Raw genomic sequence first — 24,115 nt, 5'->3', positions numbered from 1 at the left:
TCAGGGGCTCAGGATGGTGAGGGGTTTGATTACGTCCCATGGGGGAGGGGGCGGGGTCACAATCTGAGCACAGATGCACCTACTCGAGAGCCTGTATTCGTAATTATTTTGCTAAAGTACTTCTCTCTGTAACAGAAATTCTACACAACAGAAGATATTTAGACGACATCACGGAGCCTTGGCATTTTCTCCTTCATCTATTCCTGGAAAGACCTTTCCATTTAGCTTCAGTGTGAATACTAATTTCCAACTTATCAAAATCCAGGCTTGAAGTACCAATCCTCTGGTAAAAAAGGGAGACATAATTAGAAAGCTTTAATGAAACTGGGAAGAGGGAAAACACTCAAGGTTGGTTGACGTTTTAAAAATAACATTTTCATAGATCGCAGGGTCGGAAGTTTGTAACCAAGGTTAGCTAAGCTCGTTCTCACCACAGGCAGGATGGCTTAGGTCATCCCAGAGGGAGGAAGGTCCATGCAGGTTGTAAAGCTCTTACTGCATCCTACCTACCTACCTACCTGCCTACCTACCTACGTTTGTAACCAAGGTTAGCTAAGCTCGTTCTCACCACAGGCAGGATGGCTTAGGTCATCCCAGAGGGAGGAAGGTCCATGCAGGTTGTAAAGCTCTTACTGCATCCTACCTACCTACCTACCTGCCTACCTACCTACCTGCCTGCCTACCTACCTACCTACCTACCTGCCTACCACGAGGCAAGTCCAGAGGAGCGCTTGCGTGGCTGAGGCTCTGCAGCTTTTGGGAGAAAGGTACAGCACACACGGAAACTAGTAACAATATAAATCAACTCAGTTCCCATAAGCATAACCATCCAACCCCTGGAAAGAAGCACACGAGGCCCGGGCTGCAATGCCAGTCTTCATCAGAAAATAAATTTATTATTGATAGTGAGTGAAGTCAGGTGTCAGTATTCACGATAGAGAAGCAGTTGTATAAGCCAAGGTTGCCTTTATGTTGACAAAAAATGCCTTATTTCACTTGTAATCATAAACATTATTCCAGTAAAAGAGGGACATTTTCTCTCCTTTTTGTCTTCTTTACATGATCGTCATAAGTTAAAATGAAACAGCTCTTATAGTCAAGGGAGAAAGGAAGCAGAAGCCCAACATGCACAGTCTGGATACTACGCCAGCACCGAGGGCCTGGATGGAGGTATCCTGCCCTCTCCTCCCCACTCCCATCTCCTCATCCCTGGTCCCAACTGCAAGCTTTGCCGGAGTGGAGGTTCACCAAGTGATGGAGCTTGGTCAGAAGAGAAAGTTGGACAGAAATTATGAAAGGTAGAAAGGGTTGCCCACTCGTTGTCATCACAGCCGGCGTTACTAACACTGTGGCGTGTCCTTTGCGGCTGATCCCTGATCTAGCTAGGCCTCGGCTTTCCGTTCTTGTTGAATAACTGTGATGCACTTCTGTTCACTCTGCTCCCAGTGCTTCTCTTCATCGGCTTTTCTCTAAACAGGTTACTTTCTTACAAGGAAAAAATATGTCCCACCGCCTCTGGAATCAACGTTGACGGAGTTTTGCTTGTTCTGAAAGTGGCTTTTATCCTCCCTTCTCAATCATGCTCTGCAAGAGAAAGAGAAAGTGTAAGTTTTACCCCCAGAAGGAGGGACCAGAAAACGGCAGCAAGGACTTAGTATCATTTGTACTGTTTTCCAAAGATCGACTTCAAAAACACACAAAGCAAGGCATACACCTCCTGGTCTCAAAATATCACTGCCTTTATTATTTTTTTAATATATTTTATTGATTTTAGAGAGGAAGGGAGAGGGAGAGAAAGATAGAAACATCAATGATGAGAGAGAATCACTGATTGGCTGCCTCCTGCACGGCCCCTACCGGGGATCGAGCCTGCAACCCAGGCATGTGCCCTTGGCCGGAATCGAACCCGGGACCCTTCAGTCCGCAGGCTGACGCTCTATCCATTGAGCCAAACCAGCTAGGGAAAAATATCACTGCCTTTAATGGACACCATCGCTTAACCGTGTACAATCTCCAAATGACCGCTCCCCGCCCACATCCAGCTGAACCCTGAGGGGGGCAACGGCCTGGACCATGAGGTGGGCGGGGCAGTGCATGTGCCATCTCACTGCCTCAGCCATTTGAAATGTATGGAAGTATCTCTGGTGGCCACAGGGACTGGGGGAAGATGTGGGGGGTGGGGAGGGAGGTGTAGGGGGCAGAGATTAAACCCCAAGGGCTCTGAGAGGAAATCTCAGCTGAAGACGGGATTCTCTCCCCGACAGAGAACGTCTGCCCACTGCAGGCAGGACGCACATGCTCCTGAGCTTGTGATGCTGGGCAAAGTTACCCAGGTATCTGTTCCCAAAATGTTGCAGAAACATCCCCTGCCATCTATTTAGCCACTTATTTTTGCAGGTGAGGAGTCGCTGACGTACATCACTGCATAAGGTTTAAGGTGCACAGCACATTGGTTTGATTTATATACTCTGTGAAATGATCACCACAACAGGTTTAGCTAACATCCATCATCTCACAGATACAAAAGGAAAACAACAAAAAAAGTCTCCTTGTGATGAGAACTCTCTCAACAGCTTTCCCGAATACAGCAGTGTTAGCTCTCCTGTCCATGTTGTACGTTACGTCACTGGAAGTCTGGACCTTTTGACCACCTTTCTCCAGTCCCTGCCTATGGTAACCACATATCTGATCTCCTTTTCTATGAGTTTGGTCTGTTTTGTTTAAATTCTACATATGAGTGATATGGTATTTGTATTTCTCTGACTTATTTCACTTAGCCTAATGCCTTCAAGGTCCATCCTTGTTGTCACAAATGGTAGGGTTTCCTAGGTGTGTGTTTTTATGGCTAAATATTATGCTATTGTGTATTATCACAACTTCTCTATCCATTCTTCCATCAATGAACACCGAGGTTGTGGCCATGCCGTGGGCCACTGTGAATGATGCAGCTATGAGCATGGAAGAGCAGACATCTTTTCGAGTTAAGCGTTTTCATTTTCTTTGGATATATACCTAGAAGTGAAATTGCTGGATCATATGGTAGTTCTATTTTTAATTTTTTGAGGAATCTTCATACTGTTTTTCATAATGGCTGAGCCAATTTACATTCCCACCAACAGTGCACAAGGGTTTCCTCTTCATCACATATTTGTCAGCATTTGTTGTAATTCCCTATTGACTAGCAATGTTGAGCATCTTTTCATATACCTGTTAACCATTCATATATCTTTTTTAGAAAACTGTCTGTACAGGTCTTTTGCCCATTTATTAGATGATTTTTTTATTTTTTGCTTTTGAGTAGTATGAGTTCTTTATTTACTTTGAATATTAACTACTTATCAGATATATGGTTTGCAAACAGTTTTCCCCATTTCATATGCTGTTTTTTTAATTTTCTTGATGGTCTCTTTTGCTGTACAGCTTTTCAGATTGATGTAGTCCCACTTAATGTGTTTTTTTATTGTGTTGTTTGTGTTTTAGGTGTGATTCCCAAAAAATCATTACCAACACCCACGTCAAGGACCTTTCCCCCTATGCTTTCTTCTAGGAGTTTCATGCTTTAAGGTCTTACATTTGATTCTTTAATCCACTTCAGTTAATTTTTTAAGTAGTGTAAGAGAGGAGTCAAGTTTCATTCTTTTACCTGTAAATATCCAATTTCCCCAGCACCATTTATTGAAGAGACTGTCTTTTCTCTATTGAGCATTCTTGGGCCCCTTGTCAAATATTGGTTGACCATGCTGGGTTTATTTCTGGGCTCTCAATTCCGTTCCACTGGTCTACTTCTCTGTTTTTATGCCAGTACCACACTGTTTGATTACTGTAACTTTGTGGTAGAGCTTGAAATCAGACAGTGTAATTCTTCTACCTTATTCTTCTTTCTCAGGATTGCTTGGACTATTGGGAGTCTTTTGTGGTTCTTCGCAAATTTTAGGATTTTTTTTTTTATTATTTCTGTAAAAAAATATACCATTGGAATTCTGATAGGGATTGCACTGAATCTACAGACAGCTTTTGGAAGTATTGGCATTTTAACAAATTTAATTCTCCCAACCCATGAACATAAGACAGCTTTTCATTTATTTGTGTCTTCTTTGGTTTCCTTCATCAATGTCTTGTAATTTTCAGAGTAGAGATCTTTCACGTCATTGGTGAAAATAAATTTATTCCTAAGTATTTTATGATTTTTTTATTTGTTTATTCATTTTTATTTTTTAAATATTTTTTAAATATTTTTATTGATTTCAGGGAGGAAGGGAGAGGGAGAAAGAGATAGAAACATCAATGAGGAGAGAGAATCACTGATTGGCTGCCTCCTGCATGCCCCACACTGGGGATCAAGCTGCAACCTGGGCATGTGTTCTGACTGGGAAGCGAACCGTGACCTCCTGGTTCATAGGTCGATGCTCAATCACTGAGCCATGCCGGCCGGGTAGTATTTTATTTTTTGATACTATTATAAATGTGACCAATCTCTTCCCCGCCCCCCAGAATATTCATTGTTAATATGTAGAAAACATTACTGATTTTTGTGTGTTAATTTTGTATCCTGCATCTTTACTGAATTTAGCTCTAATATGTTTTTATGGCTCTTTAGAATTTTCTATATATAAATCCTAGCCAGGAAGAATTCTTAATCACAGATTAAAACTCTATAACCAGATGTAGCCAGGTATACAGCCTCTATTCTTAAGAATCTTAAAAAAAGGCAAGAGTGATCTTTTTCCTTTTAGTTTTGAAATTACTCAGTAAGAAGAAGTTAGGTCAGGTCCAAGGTTGCCTCTAATCTGTTCATGCCTTCTTCCCGCATCTCTTCTATCCAGCCCTTCACAAAGCTCCTACCAGGTACCCACTGCACTGACTTAGGTGCTATGGGGAAACCAATATACATGCTCATGGAAAACTAAGGTGTGACACAGAGTAATTACTTGTGATTTTTAGACATATTTGCTAAATATGTGCTAAAATTATTTCACTGAATAATACACACAAACAGTATAAAATTCAAGAAGAACAAAAGAATATACAATCAAATGCAATTTTTCCCTTCCTGTTTCCTCGTTTCCTGAGTATGCTTCCAGGAAAGTGGTTCTGCCAAGGAGAGGCCAGCTCTGTAGCTGAGCAATCAGAAGAGGCAACTCAATGATCCTGCAGGACGGACAGAATATAGATAAAAGGAAGAGGCGTAGGGCTGGGACAGGCCAGGCTGGGAGGCAGTGCAAAGACTCAGAGGTGGGAACAAGCCCGTATATACGGAGGCCGGAGGAAAGAAACAGGCCTGGCTAGAGGAAAGGGTAGGTGCTCAGGATATACCAGAGAAGTAAGAGGGGCCCAGAGTGAAGGCTATCCTGACACCCTGAGCATAATGAAGCCAACAGAGGAGAGTCTGGAGGAAGAAAGACCAGGGAGGAGGCAGATTAGAAACCAAGCAAGGGTGGGGATGAGAGAGAGAGCCATAAAAACACGAGAACAAAAAGAGACGGTGAGACCTAAGTTGTGGTGGATCCTCAGTGGCAGGGAGATTGGATCCTCAGAGAAACCGGGAAATCAGTGAGAGGAGACACACTGGAAATGAGGAAGATGACTTAAGTTTGGGGCTTGTGAATCTGGAATGACCTTATGGAAATGTCTAGAACAGTGGTAGGCAAACTGCGGCTAGCGAGCCACATGCGGCTCTTTGGCCCCTTGAGTGTGGCCACGAAGTTTCAATTGCATTGTACGTGCGCGCCCGCACGTGGTATTTTGTGGAAGAGAACAATCTTGAAAGGATCAAGTATCCTCAAGGAATTTAACTGCCACTTAAAGAAAACTCAACACTCTTTAAAAGAAGAGAATAGCCCAGCTCAGCGGTTCTCAACCTGTGGGTCGCGACCCCTTTAAGGGTCGAATGACCCTTTCACGGGGGTCGCCTAAGACCATCGGAAAACACATATATAATTACATATTGTTTTTGTGATTAATCACTATGCTTTAATTATGTTCAATTTGTAACAATGAAATTGGGGGTCACCACAACATGAGGAACTGTATTAAAGGGTCGCGGCATTAGGAAGGTTGAGAACCACTGGTCTAGAAGGAAGTGCAGGCTTGGGAAAAGAGGTCAAAGGTCTTTAGAGATGAAGATTTAAGGTCAAGAAAAAAAGACTAAAATAAAGGGGCAGAACAGAAAGAGTGGAAGGACAAATAAGTGTGTGGGTCACAAAAGTACTGGATGGCTCACCCTGAATCTCAATGATCATAGGTTTCTAAGAAGTCCATGCCCACGGGGTACAAAAGAACAGATATAAAAGCAGGCAAGCTAGTGTGGAGAGAACTCACATAGGAATGGTCAGGAAAGGCAATGAGGGGAGAAGATTTAAGGTCAAGAAAAAAAGACTAAAATAAAGGGGCAGAACAGAAAGAGTGGAAGGACAAATAAGTGTGTGGGTCACAAAAGTACTGGATGGCTCACCCTGAATCTCAATGATCATAGGTTTCTAAGAAGTCCATGCCCACGGGGTACAAAAGAAGAACAGATATAAAAGCAGGCAAGCTAGCGTGGAGAGAACTCACATAGGATGGTCAGGAAAGGCAATGAGGGGGAGGGCCGCATGTGGCCCGCGGGCCGTAGTTTGAGGACGCCTGGTCAAGAAGGAAGTAAATCAGAAAAGCCAGCTGCATCAAGAGAACACAGGAAGGACGAAGCAAACCGGGCCAAATGCTGCTGAGCAGAGGTCAGTGCTGTGGAACCACACCCGACTGCGAGGCTCCTCTCGAGCCCACCATTCAGAGCAGCTCTGTGCTTGTTGGGAAAATTAAAAACTGAGCACCTAGCATGAGGAATCAGACCAGGCAGTGCCACACATCACAGCATCGCATTTATCCTCATCCTCCCCCTCCCCACTCCCCACCCCACCCCTCTGTGGCTTGAGCTGTGTGCAACTTTCTCCAACTACATGGACTGGAAACTATAAATTCTAGATACATAGACACCCTTGCCACAACATTATTTATTAATACAAAACGGAAGTCAGTATAAAGCCGATCTATACTGAGCCCATCTACGGGTATTGAGTTATTAACGGAAACGATTACTCTATGAGTGAAGCCATTTCACATTTCGGGGTTATACACTCTCTGCTTTCTTCAACTTGCCAATGGGAACTTGACGCTGTTGTCTGCCCGGTCAAGATTACATGGCTGTGCCTCGCTCTACAGTTTAGATCTTATGGTTATAGCGACAACCATATGATAATCAACAAGAGAAAAATTCTGATTTGTCCCAAATTAAATCACAGCAGCTGGGAGAGAAACACAGTGTGTTCACCAGCTCACAGCTGTGGGCAGCTAACAGTGGACTGCTCACAGTCCTGTGCAGGGTGGAGCTGTGAACTGACTTCTGTTGCGACCACCAGTCACCCCATCCTGCAGGTGCGTGAACTTCTGGACCATGGCCCACAACCAACCAAAAGTAGTAAGTATCTCCTCTTATGGACTCTGCACTGTTCCACTTCATCTCTTCCCGTCTGCCTTATCCGTAGTCAATGTAAATTGTCTCAAAACAAATCACACCTTTCTTCCGCAAGACACCACGCGATTATAAAAGAGCCCACAGACTCCAGGACGGCAGACTTGCTGTCTTCTCCATCCAGCCTGCCGCTGATGGTGTGGACCATGGACCCAGGATCCGGTCCCCTTCTGGCTAGCATCTGGCTCAATAACCCTTTCCTTTAATAAAGCTTTGGCCATGAAAGTTTTTTTTATTTAACAAATGTACCCCCTTTCAACTGTTGCAAAATAATCAGCAGTGACCCCAATATAATTAAAGCAACAGTTAGTGTTATTCTAGAATCTGGGGGTCTTTTTACTGTTCTTCTCCCTGCAGCTCCAACCAAACACAGAGGGCAATTTTCCGGCCACCTCAGGTGGTGGTAAGAATGTCAGACTCTCCTTAAGAGGGAAGGTGAGCCCAGCTGGTGTGGAGGTCAACGGGCCAGTCTGACGTAAGGCACCAGAAGAACACTCTGAACAAACAGGAGACACAGAAAGTACCCACACTCACAAAATGCCATGACACATGCTTTACAGTCCGGTTGGTTCATGGGTGATTCTTTGAAGACACGAGGGGCAAACCTGTGTCTTCCAGGGCTGGTCTACACACTCGTTATATTGTCAAACTGCCTTCAGTTGCCACCAAGGGGGGCAGAGGTGGTACCAAACGCCTCCCTTCTGTCACAGACATTAACAAATGCAAGGTCAAGTAGAATTTCTAAAAAAGATGAATAGGTAAAACACCCTGAGTGGTTACTGTATCACTCTCTGCGGTGAAACCTGCGAACACCCAGACCCGGGGGCCTCTGGGTGAGGGGATCCCCAGCCTGGCAGGGTCTGTCACGTGGTGGCCGCCTTTATAGGTCCTCCTGTAGTCGCTGTATGGGTCCTGTAAGCAGCTGCTGTTGGGCTGAGTTTCAATACCACATAAATTTACCACTGCATAAAGTAACATAGGAAATTCCCGAAGAATGGGGAGAATATCTGCAAATTATAAAAAATCGCTTCCTTCATTTAAGGAATGGTTAAGACTTAATCTTAATGTACAGAAAGAAATTCCTTACATTTGTTCATCATTCTCGTTTGGGACCTGAATAAACCCCTTTACAGACAACTGGAGAAATTTCCAAAGGAGGCCCGGGTTCGCATCAATGCTGCTCTTTCCTTCTGCTTCCTGCTGCCCAGGAAGGGACACGGCAGCTCCCACGGTCAGACAGAGCAGGGCCGGGAGACCAGAGACTGTGTGCCAATTCCACTTACTAAAACGATCTTAACTGTGTTCCTCAAATAGTTCTGTCACACAGTAATCTTGTCAACTGGTTCCCGAATTACAGCGGCATGTTGGCTATTGGCTGAAGCTATATAGTTAGGAGGCACTGTGGCCACCCTGGATTGCTAAACAATCGTCACAAAGAGAATAAAAATAGTTTTCTTTTTCTATAAAGGATACCATTCAGTCTCTGGCTGAGCTTCCCCAGTGTCTCGCCAAGACTTCAAAAGCCCTAATAAAGCTGGGAAGGGAAGCAGGAAGGCTTCCAGGGAAAGGGTCATGGGGAACCCAAAAGGGGAACATGTCCTGGGTGCACCCGAGTTTTACTAAGGAGGGACGGGAGAGTGGGGGTGGATGAGAATGGAGCGAGTGGTAAAGAGAGAATGAGACGATTGTGAGATTGAAGCAAAAGTGATCGATAAATTCAATTTAGGAGAAGCACAAAGCGAGCTTTGCTGGTGCGCAAGTACTACTCCCGACCACCTGAGGATCTGATTAGCAAACTCATTTTGTTTTCAATATCGGGCTGATTCCGCCCCAGCAAGGGCTGTTCTTTCTTCCTGCTCTGGAGGAAACACAAGTTAACTTTTTTATGCCTGGATCTTGTTCCACATCTTCTATGATAATGCTCTGCGTAATATTCAAATTCAGTGACAAGCAATGAACTGTTTATGCAGTTGGCTGCCACAACAGACACATTAACTGCAGTCCTGACCTGAAGGGTAAGCACTACAAAAGAAATGCCTATTACGAGAGATCGAAGTCTATTACCATGGTAGCATTTCTTCTATTAAACCCCGATTTTAAAAAAGGAAAGGTCATAAAGCAACTATTACTCTCAGAAAGTGGTTTAGAAAAGGATTCCTATGACGGAAGGGGCTGGGCTAACAGTTTAGTTTGGAATTTAGTTTGCTTTGATGTGGCTCCAAATTCAAAGGGCGGTGACCTTGAAGGACGTGAAATCTATGTGGCCTATCCCTGTGTCACCCTGAGCACGGGCAGCCCGGCTGGACGACTGGTGGATGCCAGCGGGTGGTGCTGATAAACAAGCCCTCAAACACAATAAAAACCTGCTCCTGCAGGTCTTCCCGAAAGTCAACCTCCGGCTTTATCTCTGCTCCCTGACGGTGGGCGTCTGTGGCATCTGAAGCAAGTGCACAGGAAAGGGGTCCTGGGCTCAGAGGACGAGCAGGGTGACTAAAGCACAGAGCCAAGTGAGGGTCCAGTCACCATGTGGGCTGGCCAGGGCGCTGGGTTACCATGGCTGGGAGCCTCTTTCCTCCCTCCCGCCCATAAAACTGGGTGTGGCTCCTCAGCCAGGGCACCACAGTTTCATTGGTCAGGGGAGGAGAGAGGAGAACTTTTTCAGGGGCTCCCGCCTTCTGTCCAAGACATCTTCTGATTTGTTCCTGAGGCCGAACCAGGAACTCCTCCCTAGGATCCATCTGATCAGACCTCTGCTTAGATCAGGTCAGCAGCGACAGGCAGGGGCAGCTCCTCATCTCCCGAAAGAGAGAGAACCAAGACTGGGCAGGGCCTCGAAAAGGTGGTCCCCAGGGCAGTGCAGGCCAGAGAGCTCCAGCGCTCTGTGGACAGTCACCTGGGGAACCCGTTCAAAGTTCCAACGTCCAAGATCAGAATCAGAATCTCCAGGGACGGGGCCAGGCATGTGCGTTTTAAATGAACTCCCCAGGTGACTGTGATGCTCACCAGCATGTGAGACCCGATACTTCAGGGCAGAGCGCACTGGTCTGGCGACAGGAGTGAGCTATTCTGGTCTGCACTCCGCCCCAGCTACACAGCACTGGGACTCCGGGCGCTGAGTTTCCAAGTGAAAAGACGCGATCAGGTTACACGATCTGAGGTCTGTCTAGTTCCACCAGCCTATAGTCTATCAAATCATTTGCATTTATAGTTGGCCTGAAAATGATGATAAAGTGCGGCCTGCTCTGGCACCACACCAGGCTTTTCTTTCAAGAATTCTGATTTCTAAAGAGATAACGACCACTATGTTTTCAAGCCCTCTTCAGACTCAAATAATGGGGCAGTATTTGAGCCCTGGTCTAACACAATCCAAGTTAGAGAGAGAGAAACTACAGTGTCTTTAAGAAAGCTGGCACGTTCTGCCGCAGGAACCTCCTCCACGTGCACCGAGCCTAAGGCTTCGGAACTGGAGGCTAACCCGGGACGGGAGGCTCTAGCCTTTGATGAAGTAACTTCATGTTCAGATCTCACTTATCAGGGTCTTGACCCCATGTTCCCACTACAGCTGGACGAGGGATCGGCGGGAAGTAGACACACCCGGGAGGGGCTTCCTTCTTCAGCCAGCTGCTTGCCTGCCTATGGCCCACTTGTTGAATTCAACCTCTGCCATGGTTCATCGACTCCTGCCTGGCTCCATCACCTGCCTCCGGGCTGCACCTGCCTCTGTCCTCTGGGCATCTCCTGGGTCTGGCCCTTGCATCTTGTCCTGGACTTTCTTTGGCTCTTCTGCTCTGACCTCACAGTCCCTCACCGCCCGTGGCACACAGGGTGAAAGCCATTGCAGTCCCAGAGGGGCCTAGGGTGGCTCAGGTACTCCGCCTGCATTTCCGAATGCACTTGATTAGCCGGTAGCCTACACTCTGCCAGGCAGCGCTGAGATTCCCATTTTTCACTTCACTGACTTAGGAGAGACTTGGAAACTGTTTTCACCCCCTCCCAAGTTCATTCTGCCACCTTGCTTCCCCGGGGCTGACAGGTGTACAACTTCCCAGGAAAGGGTGCAGCTGTGGGAAGCCAGACGACAGGCAGACTGATGGGAAATGCAGCTGTGCTTCCAGAGTGAAAGCTTCTGGCTGACAGCAGAATCGAACAGGCTGGAGGCCCCCAGAGCAGGGGTGCTGCTGGTACCCACGAGCCACAGCTCCTCACATCAAAGTGCTCACCAACAGGTGAGCCTGTGTGCACTACCGCCTGCTCTCACAGGTGGACGGAGAATCGTCTAGGTAACAGAGGAAGGCCCTCGCGCATCACCTAGTTCAACCCTTAATTTCCCAAGGAAGCAACTGAAGCCCAGGTCGCCAAGACCAGGCTGGTGTTGGCTACAGCACTTCCCACAAACTACCCTCCAGTGAACCAGAGACTGCTCCCAGGAGTCCAGCCGGCTCCATAGGTTTCTGTCAGTATCAGCAGGGCTGAGACAGAGCCAGAATGCTTAGAATCACTACCTCCCTCGCCCCTCAGGAGCTGGATTCTGCAAGCAAATTGAGGGACAGTGAGTGGGGTGTCCCACGGAGCACAGGAATGCAGATCTTCTGAGAGCAAGCCCTTTCCACACACACCCTTTTTATAAACAGCACCTGGGCACATTTGGGCCACTAGCGGGCAATTACTATTGGCTTCCCACCTCTGCCTCCCTCCAGTCTCCTGTAAGGTAGGTGAAAGAAGATTAAATGGGAATTGGGTTTTAACGGTAAAGAACAGGTAGTTCAATCTTGGGGAGTTTTTACAAGCTATGGGGCTAAGCAGATATGAGAAATAAAAGACACAGAAGTCTACCAATTGACATCCCCCTACATTTTTAAATGTTGTATCTCATCTAGCTGGCCAGTAGCTTTTAAGTCTTTGATATAATAATTATAGCAATTTAATATCTCTTTACCTCCGTGAAGACGCATACTTATTATATTGGAAGTAACAGTCTAAATGTCTCCTGTCAACCCATGAGGAACTGTTCAAGAATAGCTGAAAAAAGACTGATGTGAATCCGTGGATGACTAAGAAAGGAGAAAAGTAGGGCTAAGGAATATCCGGAAATCTTCCTATCATTAAAGTCTATTAGTCTCAGAACAATGCCCCAAGGACACCAGTGAAAGCCCCATCTTATGAGTCATTTAAAAGTGGAGTGGACTTGGCTGTTGGAATTATTCCAAGGGGAAAACTCATGCAATACACCGGAAATGGACAGGGCAACCTAATGGGCTGTTGTCATGGTCAGTGCTTTCTATGTTGGCGTGTCCAGCTTGCTCTTTGGATGTAACAAGGAAACATAAGAAGGGGTGGGGCCCAGGCAGGAACTGCAGTAGATGACCAGGACCAGATGTCCTGTCAGAGACTCTTCTAACAGCGGGAGCGCTGGGGACAGCACTCAGACTAACTCGACAAGGAGAAAAAGGAAAGGTGGTATCAGAGGAAGAGTACACACAAAGTGCTGATATAACTCCCTGTGGCCATTCTGGCGAGGACTTAAAATGGGGCCGTGAGGAACTACCCCTTTGCTTGCCCCTCTGCAATTCCACTCCCCATTGGTTACCTTCAGCCTCTAGAACAAACTACTTAATTTGATCTTCACGGTGTTTCCCTTCAAGTCATGATTATTGTACACATTTTCCCTCATTGCCTTATATCTGTATTGGTGGATGATGGATGCACCTTCATGCACCCAACTCAAAAGTCAAACACTATTTTTAAATTTTTTGTTTTGATGGCAAGGTATATTTTGGTTTAGTTGTTAAATTTAACATCATGACTTCCCCGGGTTTCAATTCTCTCAACTGTAAAATGAAGAGAACAAAATCATCTCTCTTTACATCTCAGGTTGTCATCAAAAACAAGCCAGAGGCCTTGGCTGGGTGGCTCGGTTGGTTAGCGCGTCATCCCGTGCACTGAAAGGTTTGATTCCCGGTCAGGGCACATGGCTGGGTGGCGGGCTTGATCCCTGGTGGGGGCTCGTTCGGGAGGAAACTGATCGATGTTTCTCTCATACCTCCCTCTTCCTCTCTCTGAAATCAGTAAAACATATCCTCGGGTAAGGATAAACAAACAAACACCAAAAACAAGTAAAAGAATGGATGTGAAATCACCTTGAAATCTAAAGTACTATAGAAAGAAATACAAGGTATTAATGTTTCTTGGTTCTTGCCCATTTCAGTGTTGCCCATTTTAGGATAAAAACGTTTTGTGGACATACATATTTTTAATATTACCAGTGTTATACTCCCTAATACCTGAAAGCAAGAGTGGTCAAAACAATAGGTGCTGGAAAGATGTTTGCTGACAACAGTGTTAAATCATATTGCAGGTTGGGTAGGGGGACAGGAGGGTCTCGGAATCGCTACTAATAATCTGATGCTTTTGTCTAATCCATTCAGTTGGTTTCAGCATGAAATATACAACTGAGTAGAAAAGGAAACAATAAGATTTATGAATACTGTATATAAATGTAATCCTTACAACAACACTGGAGATAACATTGCCCCAATTCACATACGAGAAAAATCAAGGCCCAAGGTCAGAGAGCTAGTAAGAGACACAGCTCGGATATAAACTCGGATCTGCACACTTGAACTCTCAATTGTCCCACATGGCCTATCTGATTGTGTCGCAAGTTAACTTTGTTTTATTCCATAGATGTATGTCATCGATCTCATGGGGCTATGGGAGGATGATTCAACACATCAGACAGGCAGGATGGAGTCAATACCCCAGATGCCTTTGCAGCTGCCACTAGTGATGCTACAGGTCACGCTGGGGAGACGGGCACCTGCGTTAGACACCAGCCCCAAAACATCCACTTTATCACGGCCATTCCTAGCCCGGCTGCCACCTCCACCTCCATACAGCACTGATATCAGGTCAGAAAAGCCCATGCGCCAACTTGCCGGTCCCAAATGCTCCGTTGGTATTAATATTGAATGCTGGGCTTGTTAAGAGCCTATCAGAAGCTGCTTTTGCAAATACAATGTATAACAACATCATCAACATTATGTCTACTGAAGACCTTTAAAGAAAAAAATCCCGGGCGTACTATTAGGAGCTATACAAGTGTCACTACGAGCAAGAAATAGAAAAAAGCCTCAAGCCATCAGGCTTTCAAAGACAACATAGGCTTTTAATACATCTTAGTAACAGTAGTCCTCCCTTATCTGCAATATGTTCCAGTACTTCCAGGGGATGCACACTTTGTCTAATGGATTAGACAAAAGCACCACAGATATACTATAGTTTCTTCCTATACACACATACATACCTATGAGAACATTTAATTTATAAATTAGACACAGTGAGTAACAACAACTAATAAAATTAAACAATTATAGCAATTTACTGTAATAAAAGGTATGTGAATGTGGTCTCCCTATATCTCTCTCTCAAAACATCTTATTGTACTGTATGTACAGTGTGAATGCACTGGACAAAGGGACGATTCCCATCTCAGGAAGAATGGAGTGGGATGGCCCAAAGTTTCATCACACTACTCAGAACAGTGCAATTTAAAACTTAAGAATCGTTCACTTCTGGAATTTTGCATGTAATATTTTCAGACCGCGGCTGACCGCGGATGGCTGAAACTGTGGCAAGCGAAACCATGGCTAAGGAGGACCACTAGCATTGCCGTTATTGCCCAGCTATGCAGGTAATACCAATCCTCCCATCAGAAGGAATGTTAGAAATTTATGCTAAGTGGTATTATTATAACTACGGCAAATCAGACTGCAGAAAGGCATGCTGTGTAGCTCAAGCACCAGATTTAGTTGGGCTAGAAGGTCAACTCCGGGGAGTTTAGCAGCAGAAAGAATCAAGGTTTCCAACAATTTCTGTCTCAGAACAGCCTACATGCAACTGTTAAATCAGTTAAATGATAGGCAATTATGTGACCGGCCAGAATTGATCATTGGCTTCAGAGTTCATCATGAGCTTTCTAAAGTACATAAATGAGAGAAAACACATGTCCTGTGAACATCACCTTATTCTGATAATGAAGGGTCCAGAGAAGAATACAGCTCTGGTATAAAAAGTGATGGAAATATTTCCTAAATCCTGCTCCTGGCCTCCCTTTCCCTGGCCAAGTGAGTAGACTCTACCAACTGGTAGAAGATTGAATGGTAAGTTTTTGTTTTAGTTTTTTGTTTGTTTTAAACCAGGCTCTCCACATGTCTACTTGCTGCTTATAGACCCAAAGCTGCTGGCCCCTGAACTTGTATCATTCCTCATTGCTGGCTTTGAGTATTGGCCCAGAAATAGGGAGCAATGACCTTGAAGACACAATTATTATAGAGGACAAAAGTTCAGAATGACTGGGAAAAGTATTATTGTAGTAAGAATCTTTTTTTTTTCTTTCTGAAAGTAAGGAGTTGAGCACAAGGCGAATACAGGCTCTTACAAACATCTGGATGGAAGTTGATTACAGCCTAACCGACTTGTCACGGCAATTCTTGATGATGACGACTAGTTTGGTTTATAAAGCTTTTTCACACACATTAGCCCGTGACATCCTTACCACTGTGCCAGGACACTGGGCACGCTTCCACTGGTGCCGGGAGCGGCTGCACACCCACCTGTTTGGCCTGATTGACACAGCGCATGTACTGGCTGGCCAGCGCAGAGCAGCGGAGGGTCTGCTGGGTGTTCTGGCGGTAGCACTGGAGAATCTTGGCCTGCAGATCCGCACAGACCGGGTGAACCTCATACCGCCTGCAAACAAAAACAGGGATCGCTGAGGCAGATGGTCTTCAGTCAGAGTAAAGGTCGAGGCCAAAGAATGTATAAAACATTAAATAAGATAAATGTTTCAAATGTAGAAAACAAAGTTTAAGAGAAATCATTTTCTTCAACCTTGAAGAATACACAAGGTAAACAATTTCTCTGAAATTAGTTCCATTAGCTGACACAACCACAAGCCTCTCTGGACACTAAAACCTTCCCGCCAGACCAAAGCCCGGACCAGGCAAATGGCGCTCATACTCTTGGGCACAGTCAGCCAGACCAGAAGCCCGGGAGCCGTACCTTCTCTCTTCCACCCCAACACCCACCGGGTCACAAAGTTCGACCCCCTACATTCTGGTTTCTTTCCCCATACACACTGTCCTCACATTTCTATCCTGGATTCTGTGACCTCCCAACTGCACTCTCTGTCTCTCAGCTTTCACCTCCAGCTCCTGCCTTCCAGAAGGTTCTAATACATAAATCTGAGACAGCTTTCTAAATAAAATGCAAGGTCAACCAGCAGGTCTTCATTGGGTTCCTGCCGACTCTTTAGCCTTCATTCCCCACGTGCTGCAGTCTGACCAAACCATTTCCGGGTTTGGTTCTCACGTGTCCCTTCACATCTTAGCTCATGTGGCTCTTGATTTCGGGAATGCTCTGCACCCAAACTCCCATCCATACATGTGGAAAATACCTACGCGTCTTTTAAGTGTAACTGTCTCTATACAGCTTTCACTCCCTCTCCCATCATGGTAGAGTCTACCCCTCTCTATGGTGAGCCCCGCTGACCTTGTATTAACGTCTTTCAGTCTTTCACCGGGCACTTAATGCTGACTATAGTCTATGTACACTATGCGCACTTACTAGCCTACATTTACTAGGATGCAAATCCCAAGGAGAACTGTCTTATTTTCTTTGTGACCTCAGCTACTGAAAAGGATACCTCTTAGAGAAGTCATGCAATTAGTTGTTGAGAATACAAATGGGTGGAGAGAAAAAAAAATTTTAATTCCTGGGCTCACATTTTACTAATTATATATACTTACAAATCTCAAATTTTAGTTAGATTGCTTTCAGTGAATATGCAGTACCTAGCTTAAGTGCTTCCAAAAAAGTTTATCATATAGACTTGAGAAATGATAACAAAATAAATCAAATGAATTATACAAACCAAAATGAAATAGTCTTAAGATGGTAGAGGAACTTTGATTATAAGAACTAAACACAAAGAAAACACATACTATTAACACTTTTAATCTAGGAATTCATATTTTTTTTTTCAAATTAGTTTTGCTTAATACAAAAGGCTTCCAGTCTCTCATACCAGTTCTTTTTTTGAAATTTAAATTTTGTCATTGCCATAGTAATCTTGAAATAGCATTATTTTTAAATTTAATGGATTCTAAAAAACCCCTAGAGAACACAGGAGGACTATATCCCATCAATAAAGAAACCCCTGGGTGACAATTTGTCTCCTCATTACTTTTATCCAACACACTAAGCCAATATATATTTTGCTACAATAGAATACTGAAATGCAAACCACGTTACTGGTCCCCGAGGGAATTTACTTCTTATTACCCTCTAAGGAAAGTAGACACACAGGGGAAAAATAATCCCACAAATTTTACATAGCTTTGCTTTTACTTTTTTATTCATTCCCTCACTGCTCTGCCAAATATCTAAGAACAGAACTGAAATCCAATCCCAGGAGTTTCAATTCTCTTTAAGATTTCAAAGTTCAGATGTCTGTGGATTTTTCTGGACATGGATTTCCTTAATCCCCTGCCGTGAGCATCAGCATCTAAAAGGAGTCAGCTGTGCTTCCAAGAGCGGAGGCCCAGACTTCAGCAAGACGCACATCTGGGTAAAGGCTGAGTGAAATATGACTTCGAAGAGGTCAGCCCAACCTCGCACACACACGACTAATGCCCATATTAGTTCCCAGGAAAGCAGGAGTATAAACACATTTATACTCCTAGTATTGAGGAACACCCTCTGCCCAACATATCTTAGCTTTAAAAGGGGAATGGGGAGAGGAGGCGAGAACAACTCTGACCAGATATATAGCCCTTCCCTGTTACCTAGAAGAAAAAACTGTGAAAAATGAGCTTCCACACTCTGCACATCCGACAGAAGATGGGCTTTTTGCTTTTAAAAAGACGATTCACAGTGGGACTCATCTAATGCTATGAACTCCTTAGAAAGAGGTCATTTAAGTTGTATATAAGCATTTACCCTGCGTTGAGCTATTTATCATGCAAGTTAAAGTCCATGAGTTATTTATCTTTTGAAATGTGTCAAAACATACTTTTACCACAAATCAATGCTACTCACTCCCAGGGCCCTTGACTTCCTATCCAGTGGTCTGGAGCGTGAGCATGTGTGTGTGTGTGTGTGTGTGTGTGTGTGTGTGTGTGTGCGCGCGCGCGCGTTAAGATATCTGAAAATTTTTTGTATACTTTTCAACCTGTATTGGTGAGTAGATGGCAGAAAGGGGGGAAGGAGTGGAGGATCAACATAACTGTTCCCCAGTTCCTGGAGGAGACTCTGGCACATTTTTCTTGGATTAATCTATAGGGCAGCGCTGCCTCGTATTGATCTGCAATGCTTGTTATGCTGCCCTAATGCAACATTTTCACTTTGGGAAAATGCTAAATGAGATTACGGTCTAACATTAGAAAGCCATAAAACACAAGCCATGGCACCTTCCATTCAGGAAAAGGATTTCAAAGACATTTCCAATACGCATTATGGTAAACCTCCATACAGTCTTTGTGTCAGCAATTGATTTTTATTGACGGCTTTCATTCCTGCTGATGGAAAAAGCCTCTATGAGGCAAAAATAACAAAAGGCAGAGTTTCAAGATACCTAAGAAGATAAATTAAATCTTCGCTGCAAGAGACATTTAAACAAATTAATTACTTTGCATGGAAATAAGATTTAGAAAGAAATAGTGAAGGACAAATGTTAAGAGAAAGATAAAATATAAATTTGAGAATTCAGAATAATAAAGAAGTGAGGGACAGAGTAGCTATCCCAAAACACATTTAGCAAAAAAAAAAAAAAATTGGTGAAATATAATCAACATTTTAAAATATATATTCATCGAAAACAATGAAGAAAAATATCCACCTTTGAGACAGCATGGCGGGACCTGGAAAGTATTATGCTAAGCGAAATAAGCTAGTCAGAGAAAGACAAGCATCACATGATTTCACTCGTATGTGGAATCTAATGCACAAAATAAACTGATGAACAAAACAGATCCAGAGACATAGAAGCATGGAATGGAACAAAATGACAGATCTCAGAGGAAGGGGAAGAGATTAACCACAGAACTTATATGTATATATGCATAACCCATTGACACACACAATAGTGTGGGGAAGGCCTTGGGGGAGGGAGGAGTGGGGAGCAGAGAGGGGTTAATGGCAGAAAAAAAGGGGGCATCTGTAATACTTTCAACAACAAAGATAAATTAAAACAAACAAGAAAAAACATGAAAAAGTCCAGTTTAGTGGTTACTTGAAATTATTGAGACTTTGGATGGATCCTTTCACATGTGATTACAATACTATTTTGTTATAGTATTAATGTAATAAAATAATGTTAATACTAATATTCATTTAAAAGGCAGCTAAAAAAATATAGCCAAGTATTTTTTTTCATGATGCTGACAGGCCCACTGTAGAAACTTAAAGATACACATCTAAGCTCTTTCTAATTTTTCAGTGCTTAAATAACATGGCGATAAATTATTACTATTGTTTCTGATGATTTTTGTGCAATAGCTTCCGGTAAGATTAATTAATTGGTCAAAGAGAAATGAAAACACTGTTGTAAAATGAAGCGGAGAGCAGCAGTGTTCAGAGCCCCCTGCCTTGAGCCTCTAACCACATTTATACTCCAGCACCTGTTTAGAGCTGTTGGTTTCGCGGCTGCCTCTCCTACTTGTATGTCTTTGAAACTTCTTCAATGTGGGTCTGAGCTCTATATTTCCAAGGAAACTACTTACCCATCTTTTTAGTTCGACCAGTATAAATGGCTATAACAAGGTAACTTCAGAGAAAGAAAAAATATGGAAACAGCTCTCCTCATACTATTCCCCACACAGAAGACGACAGAAGTCCTCTATGACAGTTAGCAGCCTTAATTCCTAAAGCTCTTGGGCACACAAAAGTCATTCATTATAAGTGCATAAAAAAGGATCCTTCTCCTATATTTGGACCAGTAAGTACCCTGAGCTGGGGAATGGGAGAGAGGGGACAGAGAGGAAGGAAGGGGAGGATGGATGGATGGATGGATGGATGGATGGATGGATGGATGGATATGAGAACAGCTGGCACTAAAAGGAGAATTCTGATTTTCAACAGGTTGCGACAGACAATGCATCTTTCATGGGATCTGGTGGTCTCATAAAACGGTATCTACCCCATTAAAAGCAGGCACACAAGACTGCCATGCTGAGTTAAATCTTGAGCTCTACTGTCTATGGCACAATGCAAGACCTCTAATTTTATTCTCTACTAAAGGTTTCATTCAATGTTAAGCCCAGTGGTCAGGATTTCTGCTTTTCTTTTACAACACAAACTAAAGCTACTGAGCACATTTCCAATATTTAAAAATATGTAATAACTTCCTCATTTCTCTTATCATTGCAATAAAGCTATTATAAAATGCATTATAAGGGAAGTATTTCTCAAATGTATTCTATTAACATTTTTTCATTTTAAATTTTACCTTAAATTACAATATTCTAATATTAGTTCTCAGAATAAAATGTAAAGTCTCTAACAATGCAAGATCTGAAAAACGACTTAATTTCAAGCTTCTCTGACATTCTTAACAACTGCTAACCATCTTTATTAATGATGTAGCTATTTGAGCTGTAATCAAATTTCTACAATTACACTTCAGAGGTCAAATATCTCCAAAATTTTTCTTTGTTTCAATTTGTCTCCATACACACTTTGCTATAAAATCTTAAAAAATAAAACATAAAACCAGAAGGCTTTTTTAAACATTTATTTTCTAAAATGATGAATGCTAGCTGTGAGGTTGTGTATCATCTCAACACAGAAACACCAGAGGGGCCTCTATTGTTATGAGGAGGGAACACTGGCTTTGGCTACACCTGGTCCAGCACTTAGTTCAATGAACCCACCAAGCTGATAGGAGATGGTTACTCACCATGAGTGTCATACCACTCAACCAGCAGATTCAACTTGAGTGTGGTAAAAAGAGAAACTCAGCTTCGAGTCTACAGAACTCTATCCTATAAACTCAAGGCCTCAAAGAGCACTATCTGTAAAAATATTGTTAATATTAATCTACTTTCAACTCTGGGAAAAGATGTCAGAACCCTGCTCACTAATGAGGATGCAAAGGAGATGGTGACCTCCAAGCAGGGAGGGGAAAGCACTGCCAGTCTTCCTCCAGTTTTTAGGATCCCGAGAGTAAAAGTCATTCAACCAGGAAGATCCCAAAGACAGGACTTCTGGTCACCCACCCAAATGAGACAAACAATGCAGGGCTGTACACACAAAGGTACACTGCTCTTAGACCAAGAGGCCTCACGTACACCAGTATCTGAGCAAGAACACACTAGAATACATGGTGAATGAAAAAATTTCCAATTTTGCAACACATGTTTCTTCCTTATTCAGTAATATTGGCTACTTGGAAATAATGGGGCAGTTAGGGCAAACTTATGAGAGGAGTGGGAATGTGGTAGCAGGTGACCACATGGAGGCTGGTGGGGTTGGCTGGCACTGTCACTCTACAATGGGGATCCCCAGTGCCTGGCTCCTTTTCCTGAGCAGGAGACCCTTACTCTATTCCTCACAGAGAACCCTGTAGCACCTTGCCCACCTCCCCATACTCTGGGTGGGATCCTGCTAAGTGGGCTCACCCTGCCTAGTTCTGGATGTAAAAGAATAAGGCCACCATCTGCTGTATCTCCAGAGAACAAGGGCCCGACTCTTGTTTTATAAATAATTTCTTAAAATCTGGTGACTTAGGCTAAACACAACTTAAATGTTAGTAAAAAATTTTTCCAGAAAATCTTTCCAAGTAATAATGTCATTGACAAATATTAATTCAGTTGAGAAGATATGTCTGAAGTCAGGCATCTGGTATGAGGCAGGAAAAAAAAATCAATAAGTTGGCTGATTTCTATTTTCCACCATACCATGGTATTCTTGGCATATCTGGGCTATGTGCTACAAGGTTCATATCTCTAAAAAGTAAGATAGTCCGGCTGGTGTGGCTCAGTGGTTGAGCGTCAACCTATGAACCAGGAGGTCATGGTTTGATTCCCGGGCATGTGTGTGGGCTCATTCACCATTAGGGGGTGTGCAGGAGGCAGCTGATCAATGATTCTCTCTCACCATTGATATTTCTATCCCTCTCCTTCTTCTCCCTTCCTCTCTGAAATCAATCAGCATTGTGTACAAGGCAGAAGGGAGATGACAGGAAAGTAGTAAATAAGAAAATGGGCAGGAAAGAAAGGGAGGCCGTGGGTTATGTCAGTTCAATATCCTTTACTGAGTGCCTATTATATGCCAGGCTGTGCATGTATGTGCGTGCATGTGCATATATGGTCGTGTGTGTGTGCATGTTCGTGTGCATATATAGGGCAGAGGGAGAGACAACCATCCACAAGAGCTGCTACAATGGCATGTACCAGGCAGTGAGAAAAATATGAAACGGGGGGAATGAATCTGGATGGAGATGATTGGAAAAGGTCTCAGATGAGATGCAAAAATCGCAGTCGGGTCTTGAAGACTGGGGAGAACCTCGGCAGTTAGGGTGAGATGGAAAGGCATTCCAGACAGAAAAGTGAAAGGAAGGCAGTGGAGGACAAGAGAAGAAAAGGTTGGAGTTAGAGGCAGTGCCATCACTAATAGACTAAAGATTCCTATGGAAATTTACATAGAGATCAGAAAGCTCAACCACATTCGACAAGGACATGTTCTGCAAGTAGACGAAGGAATCCCCATCAGTGCAGCAGTAAGGAAGGCTGTGCTCACAATGAAGTGGGTGGTCCCTAGAAGCTGGGGATGACCCCGGCTGACCCCCGACAAAGACTCAGGGACGTCAGTCCTACGCCTGCAGGAGAAGGAACTAAACTCTGCCAACAATCTGCATGAACCTGGAAGCAAACTCTCCCCAGGCCTCCAGACAAGAACCCACGCTGGCTGCCCCCTTGATGCCAGTGTTGTGAGACCCTAAAAGCACAGACCTGGGTGCGACTACCTGGACATGAGGCCTACAGAACCGTGAGATAGGTCATAAATGCCTTTGGTGTTAAGCCACTTAGCCCTAACCGGTTTGGCTCAGTGGATGGAGCATCGGCCTGTGGACTCAAGGGTCCCAGGTTCGATTCCGGTCAAGGGCATGTACCTTGGTTGCGGGCACATCCCCAGTGGGGTGTGTGCAGGAGGCAGCTGATCGATGTTTCTCTCTCATCGATGTTTCTAACTCTCTATCCCTCTCCCTTCCTCTCTGTAAAAAATCAATAAAATATATTTTTTAAAAAAGTGTGTGCTCAGAAGTTGAGTACATAGGGAAGGTTGTGTGAAAAAAGGAGTTTTCAACAGATTTTTAAAGAAAGGCAAAGGGGGGGGGGGTCCAATACACGCAGACGTGACGTGACTGAGGAGAAAGAATGGATCTATTGGTTAAAGCCGAAAGTCCACATACAGAATCTGAAACGTGAGGTTGGGAGTGCAGGAGGAGTGGAAGGAGACTGATTGGTGGAAAACCTCAGGAGCCAGACGAGGCATCTGAGAGTATGGGAATTCTTCTCGGTAAGAAAGGGAGCAGGGAATGGAAAAAAGGAT

At 43.9% G+C, this 24,115-nt stretch overlaps 1 protein-coding gene across 4 annotated transcripts in view; it reads right to left on the bottom strand.

Annotated features, from left to right (window-relative positions):
* Nucleotides 1-874: 874 nt before the first annotated feature.
* The window catches only part of CHCHD3 (coiled-coil-helix-coiled-coil-helix domain containing 3), a 262,164-nt gene continuing 238,923 nt past the window's right edge, over nucleotides 875-24,115 (bottom strand). For all 4 annotated transcript variants that reach the window (XM_005857201.2, XM_005857203.2, XM_005857202.2 and 1 more), the window contains 2 exons: nucleotides 16,120-16,255; nucleotides 875-1,584 (listed from right to left, as the gene is read on the bottom strand). In XM_005857201.2, the coding sequence (XP_005857263.1) occupies nucleotides 1,561-1,584; nucleotides 16,120-16,255 (160 nt within the window). In that variant the 3' untranslated portion in view covers nucleotides 875-1,560. The remainder of the gene's footprint in view (nucleotides 1,585-16,119; nucleotides 16,256-24,115) is intronic.

This window comes from Myotis brandtii, unplaced genomic scaffold (genome assembly GCF_000412655.1).
Source record: "Myotis brandtii unplaced genomic scaffold, ASM41265v1 scaffold1084, whole genome shotgun sequence".
NCBI lineage: Eukaryota > Metazoa > Chordata > Mammalia > Chiroptera > Vespertilionidae > Myotis > Myotis brandtii.
This window is presented reverse-complemented; position numbering and strand designations above follow the sequence as displayed.